Source organism: Mustela putorius, unplaced genomic scaffold (assembly GCF_011764305.1).
Source record: "Mustela putorius furo isolate JIRA1106 unplaced genomic scaffold, ASM1176430v1.1 tig00000480_pilon_pilon_pilon, whole genome shotgun sequence".
NCBI classification, from domain to species: Eukaryota; Metazoa; Chordata; class Mammalia; order Carnivora; family Mustelidae; genus Mustela; species Mustela putorius.
This window is the reverse complement of record NW_025421397.1, coordinates 703,720-716,297: the sequence shown is the minus strand read 5'-3', so window position 1 is coordinate 716,297 and position 12,578 is coordinate 703,720. Positions and strand designations below refer to the sequence as shown.

At 40.0% G+C, this 12,578-nt stretch overlaps 1 protein-coding gene across 3 annotated transcripts in view; it reads right to left on the bottom strand.

Annotated features, from left to right (window-relative positions):
* Positions 1-12,578, bottom strand: part of TBC1D4 (TBC1 domain family member 4) — a 189,353-nt gene that overhangs the window by 53,335 nt on the left and 123,440 nt on the right. For all 3 annotated transcript variants that reach the window (XM_004754372.3, XM_004754376.3, XM_013057200.2), the window contains exons 4-7: positions 10,466-10,570; positions 4,448-4,580; positions 755-846; positions 364-474 (exon numbers count right to left, since the gene is read on the bottom strand). In XM_004754372.3, the coding sequence (XP_004754429.1) occupies positions 364-474; positions 755-846; positions 4,448-4,580; positions 10,466-10,570 (441 nt within the window). The remainder of the gene's footprint in view (positions 1-363; positions 475-754; positions 847-4,447; positions 4,581-10,465; positions 10,571-12,578) is intronic.

Below are 12,578 nucleotides of genomic sequence, written 5' to 3'. Positions count from 1 at the left end.
TATTTACCCTTCAAGGTTGCGTAAACTTGTAATGAAATAAAATGTTTGTATGAATTTGAAATAAAATGGATCAATATAACCAATAAAGCATATTCATTCTAAATCATGAGCATTTGTTATTACTGTTTTTATACCAAGAACCCATTTTTTTCACATTTTAAAACCGATCAGTATTTTATCTCAATGTTAAAACCTCCTATAAAACTCGGAAGATGCTGAAAAATAAATCTGAGCTGTTAGAAGTTTGGCCCTAAAGGTGAGAACACAAAGAAAAGAAACTCCTTTCACCTCTTCTGTGATACTTAGACCAAATATATAAACACGACAAAAGTAGGTCAAGGGAAAAAAAAAGCATCTCCTCACCGATGGGCCTTCTCCAATGTGAATGTGTGTCTTCTGCTTGGCTTCACACAGCTGCCTCAGATGTAAAATCACAAGTTCATTCTCCTCCTGGTCACTGACGGGCTTCATTTTCTGTCCAACAGACAAACCAAAAGCACATGACGCAACACAGCTTGTCTCATTTTATTGTGTTCCCACTTGGTTTTATGTGTCTGGCAGACAGACATAAACAAAGCGAAGTGTTTCACTGCTCTCAGAAACAAGAGTAGCAGTGGTATTCTCGCTACTATCACATATAGCACAATAGGATATTTATCTTTAGCTTCAGAGAGGAGTGAAAAAAAAAACCTATAAAAACAGAATCCAATTCTCGTTTCTTATATCTTATTTGGGAGAATATAAATCACGTTACCTGAACTCGCTCAAAGATGTCCGCTTGCTCGTTATCTGTCAGTGATGAGAGATGCCTCTGTATGACCAGCTTGGCTCTCGGAGGGTAGAGACCTACGTAAAATGATAGGGATAAGTATTAAGCAGAGCGTAACTGCAGAAATCAAAGTGCATATATCATGCATGACAGCTTGTCCCTTTGCCAGCAGGCTCTGAGGTTAAATCTTCTCAAGGAGAGGTGTTCCAGGAGGAGACCTTGGAGACCTTGGAACACACCTTGAAACACTACCACAAAATGATGAAGGCTAGATGAAACTCTTACATGTCAGTTATCATGAAGTCAGAATTATTAACCAGAAGTTTCTAAAGGATACCAAATCACCACCATAACCAGGTGCCATTTAGTATACGAACAGACACAGACACCGTAGAAACTCATCAGTGAATACTAACATTGCCCGAAATGTCTATGCTTAAATACCAATTTAATATGAATAATATTAAAAGGCAGAGCCACAGCATAAACAGGAATCTCTCCTCCTCGTGCAGGTCTTGTTCCATGGTAACAAAATTTCAGGAATAGCGACAGTACCTAGTGACATAATTAGTGTTATTATTCCACCATGAAATCGTTACCTCTTTCGATCATGTTATTTTTGTATCTTTCACACTCTTACACATAATTTATATCAAGTCCTTGGGCAAAAACATTTCCCATGAAAACAGTTTTGGTTTTATAATTTTTTTCTTTTTTTTTTTATTCATTTGAAAGAGAGACAAAGAGAGCACAAACAGGGAGAGAGGTAGAGGGTGAGGGAGAAGCAGACTCCCCCCTGAGCTGGGAGGCTGACATGGGGTTCTATCCCAGGACCAGGAGATCCCAGGACCCAAGCCGAAGGTAGACAGACAGTCAACCAACTGAGGCACTGAAGCACCCCACAAATTTTTTTTTAAAAACAAAAGAGCTATTTTCCTCTGAGTAAGATAATACTGTGTTTATTTGCTTTATATTTTATTACCCAAGTAAGAGAAATTCTACATTTTTAAAATATTTAATTATTATAGATAGAGCTAAGTTTGCCTTTGATAGGTAGTAGAATCAGTGAGCAAAAGCATAAGAGACAAGAAATTTGTGTAGATTCAAGATATCATCCCTAAAATGTTTGTTGGCTTCAGAGGAAAGAGTAGTAATTTTACAGCAGAAATTTGCTGAGAGCACCTGGACCAGGTGATAAAGGCCAACATGACCAGTAATGAACTCCTCAACATCACAAGCCCCTGACAGGAGGCACTAGAAAGAGGCCGTGCCATTTCTTGCTGGGAGGAGCACCCTTAGTCTCAGTAAGAAGACATCAAACAGGGGGAACTGAGGGACATCCAGCAAAGTAATCCGTAACCAGTCAAAGCAACCAAAGTAACCAGTCTAGGTCACGGAGGACAAAGAAAGACTGAGCAGGAGCCGCAGACTGCAGGAGACCAGGGTAAGGCAACAACCACACACACACTAGAATCCTGACTGGGATCTAGAAAAAGACACGAATAAAACAACTGGTGAAGAGCAAATGAAATGTTTGGTTGGGATAATAACACTGTACCAATGTTAATTTCCTGTTCTGCACATTGCACTGGGCTATGTAAGATGTTAACAGCTGGAGAGGATGGGGGACAAACATTTGGAAACTCTGTGACTTTCCTATAAATCTAAAAATAGACCATATTAAGTTTCTTTTAAAAAGAAATGCAGGGTATTATTTTATGTATTTTTCCAGGTATAACAAAGTGTATGTGTTATTCAGCATGTTATCATTTCACTCAATTATGTAATTTTGAGATGTATCCAAGTCGATAAACAATGGGAATTCATTCCTATTAACTGTTCCATTGTATGAACATACTTTAGTTATGCTACTGATACATACTGATACATTTGAGTTGTTTCCAATTTTCCCTTATTTAGAAACAATAAAACTTTGAAAAGGTCACCTTCTAAACCTATGTGAGTTTCTCTTACCAAGACAGGGAACTGGTGGATAATTTCAGGTTAATAAATTTCTATCAACTGTACCCCAAAATGGGTATCTTAGGTCACACTATATTCAGCCTCACATAAATGTATCAATATCTCCACAATTTCACCAACAGTTAATCTGATGACTATCTTATTGTTGTTTCCATTTTCATGTCTCTAACATCTAATGAGGTTAAAAAATCTTCTCATTTTTATTATTGGACCTTTTCATTTCCTTTTCATATGAGTGTTTTTAAATAGAAATTGTGTCATTTCCCACTGGTAGTTTCATCTTTCTCGTTCAAACACTAAGAGTTCTAATACATTCTGGTTACCAATCTGCTATCTTCTCATTTAACTTCCAAGGCAACAGTTGTTATGTAAAAAATATAAATTTTGATGAGGTCGAATCTGTCAATGTCTTCTTTTATTAACAGCTTTTGCATTTTTGTATCTCAATAAAGGTTTCCTTGTTTAAGGACACCAGAATATTCTTATTTTCTTTTAATGATTTTAATATTTTGTTTACAGTGAGGGGTTTGATCCACCTAGAGAGTATCTTGAGCAAGAAAAGTGGAAGGACTCTTTCTCTCTTTGGATAACAAATTGATCCAACGCTCTTTCCTGAGCAATTCAGCCTTCTGCCACAGATTTATAATGTTCTCTTCACTGTACATCAAAGAATTTTCCATTTTTGTAAAGGTACAGATGCAAAAATAATATGCATCAGGTAAGTTATAAATTTTTAAATCTGAATATTACATTTAAATAGTCCTAGATCACATAGCTGAACGGATATTCAACAAACACTGCTATGCATCATCAGTTTTGCCCTGTGCCTATGATCTTGCTGTCTACTGAACAGAAATCACAATTTGCATTTACACTGACAGGGCTGTCCTCTGCCATGTTCTGGCACCTGCATTCTCCCCATCTATCGTAACAGCTGTCATCCTGAATTGCATTAACTGGCTTCCACTCTGGGCAGCAGGCTTCTGAAGGCATAGCCCACAGCTCAACCATTTCTGTATCGCCTAGTGCCACAATGCTTGGCACACGGCAGATGCTTAACAAGTGTTTATCGAACTGCATTTCTTCTCCTGTGAAGTAGTTTCCAACCTTTCTTGTTAATAAGAGATAATGAGGAGAAAGGGAATGTGAGTCCCAGAGTCAGCTCGTCCTCATTTCCCCTCCTCAGAACACTTTTTTTTAAAAAAAACCTGCTTCATGGTATCACATCCATGATCTCTCTCATTTTCAAATGTCCCTCAAAAGCCACACAAGGTTCATTCCAGTTCTACATTTTTAGGGGAAAGGAACACATCATCAAGGGAGAGGGGAATAAAAAGAGGCTTCAATAAACAGTTGACTTTGTGGGACGCTTTTGCCTCTCTTCACCCATTCGACAAATATTTGGTCAGTTCCCACTGAGTACAGAGCAGTCTTAAGAGCTGTGGGAAACACGACTCCCTTCCTCGAGTCTGCCTTCAGAGAAAAAGAATTAAAAATGAAAAAGAGAAAGAAAGAGGAGGGGAAAAAGGCAAGCACCTCAGAGAGACTGCGAACACAAATTTGACCAGATGTGAGAAATGATTCTTTGGGCTCTGGTTTCACCTGGAAACAAAGACCCAACCGCCCACAGTAACGACTTTCTCATTTCCCAGATGCCAAAGCGAACTCCTTTCGCCCCCGCCCGTTCTATGGTACCTTCAATCCTTTCACAGAGCTTATGCAGAGAGTGCATAGGGCAGGCCTCGCACAGCTTAATCTGGGTCTTGGCGCTCTGCAGGGCAGCCGCGGTGCTGAAGGCCTGTCTCAGAGTCAGCATTACCTCATCCACCTACAAGAAGGAACATAACACAGGTCTCTAAAAAAGTGTGCCTTCACAGCAACACATTAAAAGCCCAGCAGCAACAATGAGACTTTGTGGATGCAAACTAAATAATCAATAATGGAATCTGGTGACTACAGAGCAAGTAGAGAGAAAATATCAACTGTAAAGTTTGACCTTCAATTATACTATCCCTGAAAGCTAGACAGAGGAAGACCATTTTCGTGTGTGTAACACTGAGTACTTGGAGGCTAGTTTTAGATCCCACTAAGTGTGACACCTTCACTGACGGTTTGACTGACAGTCAGTTCGATCTTTGTTCCATTAAGTAGTCTGTCTGCTGTAAGGATCTGTTTAGCCAGAGTGCTTCCATCCCGTTAAACAATAACTTTGTTGTTTAAAACTTAAACTGTCCCTGCCCTCCTTCCCCCAGGGGACTTACTTAAAAAAAAGTCCCAGAAACCAGTCCCAGGTAACAAAGCCCGAATACAAGGATGGGTCAGGCCAGGTGGAGACATCTGATCAGTGGGGGTACGCATACTGGTCTCCCCGCCCAAGGTGCCAATTCTGACCAAGGTGATAGGCTAGTTCAAAAATCTACTAGGGTAAATTGTAATTCAATTGGTCACTTATGTGTGACCTAACATGACTGTGCAGCTTTCTCTGTGTGTTAACAATTTCATTGGCCACCTGTGCGCAGCCAGGCCCAACCGCATGGCCTTCGTCCTTAAAAGCTAGCCTGTGAAGCAGAGAGGAGTTGCCCTCTCTGTAAGAGGCGCGACCCCGAACGTTAGGTTTGATTCTTGATGCTTGGCGCGAAATAAAGCTTTACTTAACCTTCGCTTTGTATCAATCTCGCTCATTTAATCACGGACCCATTACTGGGGGAACCTAACATCTGCAATATATAAGGAGCAACAAAATAGGTTCATTGTCCACCTTTGGTAATAGCTATCCTATTTATTTTATCCTTCTGGATCACTTTTAGTGTAAAAACAAAACATGGGTTTAAGCAAAGTTCTGTGATGGAGGGGAAAGAGTTCAATGTAACGAATGTTGAGGAAGTCAGTGAAGGCTGTCAGTCTTATCTCTCTGTTTGCTAATTTGTCATCATTTCCCTTCTTATGTGCGAAACTAAGAAGTTCTGACATTAGGCTGTCCCACAGCTGGGTCTCACCACTAGGTCAGCAGTTTGAAAACTACCAGCTGGTTTCTCCCTAGCCCTTCCAGTGACTCAATCAAGAAGTGTGAATCTAGCATTCTAGTTTCCTGCTTGCTTCTCTGGGGTCAACTATCAGCTCACGCTCCTGCACTGCTAACCCACTTCAGGCCATGTCTCTGTGATGCCATCATCAATGTAAGCTGTGGTTTTGCAGAACGTCTCAAACTTCAGTGCAGAGCTGTGGGGTACCAAGGGCCTCACCCAGCTAGCTTTGATACTGAAAACCACCTTTTAAAAGACTTTCTTTTCCCTCCCCCTTCAGCCTGGTTTAAGAATAAACTATTATTTAAAGGATTTAATCTACTTTTGCAAGTGAGTGTATGAAGAACCTGGAATGAAAAGCAACTTTATTCTTCTAATATTATTACTAAAAGGAGACATCAAGCAGTAAGCAGCCAGTCATTATCTAGTTACGTTTTACTATGTTTCCAAGTTTTTAAAAGGCTTATGAATAATTTCACACTGTTCCATAAATAAAAATGGGTTAATCATAAAATCTGTTCTTTCATGCAATAATTAAAAAATTATAAGATTTCTTGTCCTTTAAAATAAAAGCACTACATGCTTAATGCCTTTAAAGTTTCATTTCATTTGCCTTGTTATATATGTATTCAAAAACAATTTCAATTACTTATGCATATGTTTGCTTCTACCTTCTTGTTTCTCATTTGTTAAAGGCACTGAGGGGATGAGTTATCGGCTTAGCTTTCATATGGATTTGTTATTTAGTAATACTACCTTGTAAAAGACCTCCAGTGAAAATACTGAACTTTCATGTTTTCTTCTCTATTTCTAGATGAAATAAGAGGCCATTTCAACGGTGTCTAATACGTGGCTACCAATTTCTTTCTGACACAAATAGTACTAAATTCTTTATTTGACTTTTAGAATATTAAATGTTTTGCTTTTTAGATACATCACTTTTTTTTAGATGGCCTATAAATTCTATCACGGGATCAGATCAACTAAAAGTTCAAATGCAGTAGGAGTAACATGTTTCATTCTAGATACAACAACAACAAAAAATCATAGGATTTTTTTGTTAAAAGGCTAAAAGTAAAGGAATGCACAAAGATAAATCAATCATATGCAAACAGAAGGCGTGTATTCTTAGCATTACCATCACGCAAAATTAAATTTCCAGTGAAATCTCATACTTGAGATGAGATAAAGAAAGCCAATTTATGATATTAAGGTAAAAATCCGTAATGAAGATGATGTTCATAAGCATTTATGCACCAAACTTAGGTATTTTATGGCATTTAGGAATAAGCCGAAGAATCACAGAATGTGTAAGGACTTCACAGGATTACCTAGTTTAATTCTCTGGAAAAAATGTAAACTATTAAACCCTATAGACATAGTGTGTCTCAGAAGCCTGAGACATTTCTTGGATACCAACGTCTGCATCTGTGGGGTTTTACTTTTTCTTTGTCTATCAGCAGCAACTTTCATTTTTTCCCCACACCTTTTAAAGCAATTTTGGAGAATGCAAAAATGGTGTTTTCCCCAAATCTCAAGGCTTGTTTAAACCAGATGAAGTCAACTGCCGACAGCTATTTTACAAAGGAAGGAAGGAAGTCATATCGAGCATCTAAACTTGGAGTGTAACTCTTCAGGACCCATGCAAACACTACGCTGTTCATCACTTCACAGCAATTGTCACAAAGATGGAAAAGAAAATGCTGGTGTATATTCTTTTTGCACAGAGAAGATAAGTCAGCATGTGTGGTTTTCCAATACTTTGTCTTATACAACTGCCAAGCCACATCAGTCATATACCCCTTAGACCTATAATAATTAATTAACTGTTTTGCTCTGTTCCCTATGTCAGCTGCTTGGACCATCCCCTTTTATACAGGAACTCTCATTTAATTTTTCTTCTAGATTGCACTTCTGACGCCCACTCTTCAGTTAAGAGGCTTACTGATAAAACGAGAATCTACAAGTTTTAAAAGATTCTAGGGAAAGGCCTGCTGTCCTTCAATAACAGTGCCAAAAGGGCAAGTCTGATGGAGCCTCTGTGTGAGAGGAAGACATTCTCAGCCAGGCTGGTCTGTTGCCTTAGTCAGTGGAAAATACAGCATGTTCCCAGACCTTCCACTCTGACTCCCTGTTTCAAAAACTCATTCTACATGTATGAGGAAGAAAAAAAATCCTAAAACCACAAACAAAATAAAAGCTATAAATGAGGTTGCGAATAAGAAGGTTTTATGTAGTTTTCCTCTTAATGCAGGCTACACAGTAATGAGATTCACAGGTACCTAGACAGCACTTGCCTGAAATTAAGAGTAACGCACTCCCTCACTCAAAATACACTTACCAGGCACCTGCTACTCTAGAAACACTCTTGACCTTGTGGGATTCACAGTCTAGTGAACTAGAAAGCTATGTAAACAAGTAAGAGCGGGGATTAATAGGAACTGTTAAAGACCTAGGTACAATATCTGGCCAGAGCAGTGATAACAGAGTAACTAAAAAAAAGTCAATTTCTACCAAAAAAAAAAAAAAAATCCAAAAATACTTCACTAGGATGTGTACAAATCCAAGGTAGAAAAGAAGAAGGGGATTCAAGTCACAGGAAAGCAAGAATGTGAAAAATAGGTGATGAAAACAGAGCATTATCTCCTTATTCCACAGCAGGGCAGACCCTGAGACCCACATGGCCACTTTCTCTGCCTGATGATCTAAACGCAGGAGCCCCAGCTCTGGTCTCTCTGACACAGTGGCCTCCTGGCTCTGTGCAACCAAGAGTGATCTCAGAGTTTCGACCCCAGCCCCTCCCTTCAATCCCTGATCCCTTGCGAACCTCACATGAACCACTTGAGGCTCCGGTAGCGTACGAAAGGAAAGCTACACCACAGCGATCGCCACACCAGCCTCACTGTCCACCCTAGGGACCAGCTGAGGAGATGGGATAGCCTGTGTGAGGACAGGGTCCTGAAAGGGAGAGGCATCCCGGGGGGATGCCACACAATCTAGATTTGTCTCTTAACAAGAAGGCATAAAATGGTTCCTGGAAATTTTGTGAGAAAATAAAGCTAGAGCAGGACGTGGGAAGTGGACAGATGACAGATTAAGCTAGTGGCAGGGAGACTAGTGAGGACACTAGCGTGGGAGTCTAAGTCGGGAAGATGAATGCCCAGAATCAGGTAGAGAGGGAAAGGAAGAGAAACGGATAGGGAAACTTTGTCTTTGTGTTAACAGGCTCTGGTGAACACATGGATATGGAAGGTGAAGGAGAATGTGTTACAATATCTACACTGGGAAGCTGGGAAAATGGAGATGCCGAGATAAAACACAGAATACAGGATAAGTTTCAGAAAGGGATACAGAACGTGGAAGAATCAACCTTATCGTGGACAGTGGATGAAGGAAGGAGGGAGTGAGGCGTGAGCGGCCAGCGGGACAGCAGATTCTCCTCACCTTCCTTTCTAACTACGTCTCACTTGGTTGGCACTTTCTAGTGCTGGGTCACTGGTTCTCTCGGGCTCTCTCCCCCTGCCTGTGCTCACTGTTCTGTGACTTCAGCTGTCATTTACATAATAGCAACTCTCAAATTTCTATCTCGAATCCTGAATTGAAACTACGATACCAAGAACACCTGGATCTCAACATGTGGACTTTTCCTAGGTACGGCTAATTATCTAGCGTGAGAATGAAAGACAAATGGAATTCTCTGGAAGAAACTGTTAGTGACGGGAGTGCTATATTCCCCAGAGAAAACAAGGTGAGACCCAGAGAGCCATAATCAGAAAGTGCCTTTGAATCAATTGACTCCCATTTCGTCATTATTCCTACACTTCCGTATTCCTTCCACGGGGTGAATATGGAAAGCCAAAATCGAGCAGAAATGATGGCACCAAAGAAATGAGAAGAATGCTGCCTGGCTTGTTGACTATGTCTAAGTGGTGTGTGTTTTCCCAGGAGAAATGTTTGTAGGAGGATTATATGCCCGAGGAAATATTTTTCTTCAAAGTATGCTCACGGACCTAAGGGTTGATATTAAAATGGTTAGGAGAGATAATACAAGTGGAAGAAGAAGTAAAAAATTTTAGGGAAGATTATTAAAATACGTTTAGTCACTCACAGGTACTTCTAAGTTTGCCTTAAATATTTCTTCAATTTCAACTGCTGTCATAAAGGGGCAGGTAGAGGGGGTGAGGAGAGGATGCTGGAAAGAAGAACAGACTTTCAAACTCCAAAGAAAGAAAATGAAGGATAAAATAAGACCATTAAAAAATAATTTTTTAAAAAAAATGAGAACAATGGCTAATGAAATAAGGAAAGAAAACAAAATCCCTCTCCGGTCTGCTGATGAAAGAATTTCCTCCTCTAAGATCTTATAATAATTCAGAGAATAAGAGATCAGTGGGTCCTCCCTATCATCTTACATGAGCAATGGAAAAAATAACAGCTCTTCTCCTATTATTAGTCTTTTCCTACCTTTTAAAAATAGCCCTGATGACATGACTGAATTCCTTAAAGTCAAGAAAGTATCTAGGCTTAAAAATTACCAGGACAATTTGTTTTTCTTTTCTTACTGCTGCTTTAAAGAGCAGGAACCTGTTTCTGGATGCCCTCTTCTTTTTCCATGGGTAGCAGTTCTGTGAGGCTCGGTGTCAGGCGGAGGTATGGGCAGGCACGCGCAGGCGACAATCATGCCACTTACCAGAGACTCGCTGGCACACTGGAACACGTAACAGATATACTGGCCCAGCCCGGGCTCTGCTGACTCCCGACAGATGAAGCCAAAATGATCAACATGCTTTATACCCTGCAACGCGGAAGGAAGTACAGTGTTTACTGCAATAGGTCCTTCTAATCAGACTATGGAAATCGGCATCAGTCCTACAACACTTTCACGCTTCCATGAATTCCTCCTTCTCAGCCTGGTAACAGGGGGATATAATGTCATAGCAAACTTAGGCGCTGGTCTTTTGACACGTAAAATAAAGAAAAAGAGGAACTCAGATTGTTTGTGTCCTGCACACCGTGACTCTGGGCCGCAGGAAGAAAAATGTGATGGCATAATTCATTGTCTCTTGTAATAAAATGGCTACTGAGTGTTTGTAAGTAATGGGGCCCTCAATTTATCCATCCTGTTGGACCGAGCAGTCTGATGGGTTATCATAAAACCTGCTCTTGTCTATATGAAGCTCAGAATCAGAATCAGAAAAACTATCACTAATGATGCTCTAATTAAATGGAATGCAACCAACTCCTTAAAATGCGCATTCAACATACTAGAGTATCTGTCTTTACAGAGACATTTAAGGAGCCACAAACATTAGGAAACTAATATATTAAAGAAACGACAGCAGGGCGCCTGGGTGGCTCAGATGGTTGAGCGACTGCCTTCGGCTCAGGTCATGGTACCAGACTCCCAGGATCGAGTCCTCCATCGGGCTCCCAGCTCCTTGGGGAATCTGCCTCTCCCTGTGACCTTCTCCTCTCTCATGTTCTCGCTCACTCATTCTCTCTCAAATAAATAAATAAAATCTTTAAAAAAATTTTTTTTTAATTTTCTAAAAAAAAAAAAAAGAAATAACAGCAGATGTCAATTATCCAAATTTACAAATCACCGTACTTCCGGAACGCCAGCTAAAGAACTTCAGTTACACTTACTAAAAAATTCTGAATCATCTGTGAACTTCAGCCAGGCTGAATACATACATACCAATTAGTAGACGGCACCTTGTCATTTTAATAGAAAGCACGGTGCTTTAAAAAGCCAGGTAGACAAAAAAATTAAAATTGTCTTGGAATTACCTAAATCCCGGTGAAAAGACAATAGGCTTCGGAGTCAGACAGATTTGTGCTTCATTCTTAGGTCAACCCATTATAAGGTATGAGCCATCGTGCTAAGTAACAATTTCTGAGGCTTCATTCTCATTAGAAAATGGTAGTAATGGCAACTATCTCGGCAATTTTTCAAATTTACAACTAAGAATTTTCTATTATCGTTACTGGCACATAACTTCGATAAACAGTAACCACTATTCCTGTAATGTGCTCAGTCGAGCCAATGGATATGAATAAAGGAAATCAGTTCTGACCAAAAGTAAGAAGTCAGGAGGAACGAGGTTGCCATTCACGAGCTGAAAGTAAGCCTCATCTGGTACAAGTCCTTAGTGATGATAAAATCTCTTTTACTAGCTGAGTACTAAATGGGAAAAATTTGTAGGACCTCATTAGGTCAGGGAGTCCTCAAGCAGTGGCAAAGTTTCCAGGAAAGAAAAACCACTCCCTGATTCCTCACGCTGCCAGGAACACAGTCCTGTAGATTTTGCATAAAGAAATGTTTATTGGCGTGCAAATGTTAAAAAGCAGGCCTGTTGCTGGATGTGGTCACACTGTATCAGTTCAAATCTGTGGGAAGAAGTAGTAAGAGCATGCCAGTGAGCTGCAGAGGTTAACTTGACAATTACTCTGATCAAAGGCCTCAACACAATGGTTTCATTCTTTTTCTGAACCAGAGGTTAGGATACAAAGCTTGTTTGTTTGTTTGTTTGTTTGTTTTTGGTTTTTTTGTTTGTTTGTTTTTTTAGATTGTATTTATTTATTTATTTGACAGATGGAGATCACAAGTAGGCAGAGAGGCAGGCAGAGAGAGAGGGGGAAGCAGACTCCCCGCTGGGCAGAGAGCCCAATGTGGGGCTCGATCCCAGGACCCTGAGATCATGACCTGAGCCAAAGGCAGAGGCTTAACCCACTGAGCCACCCAGATGCCCCTTGTTTGTTTTTTTGTATTTCAGGTTTATTTAGTTAACATATATGGTGAA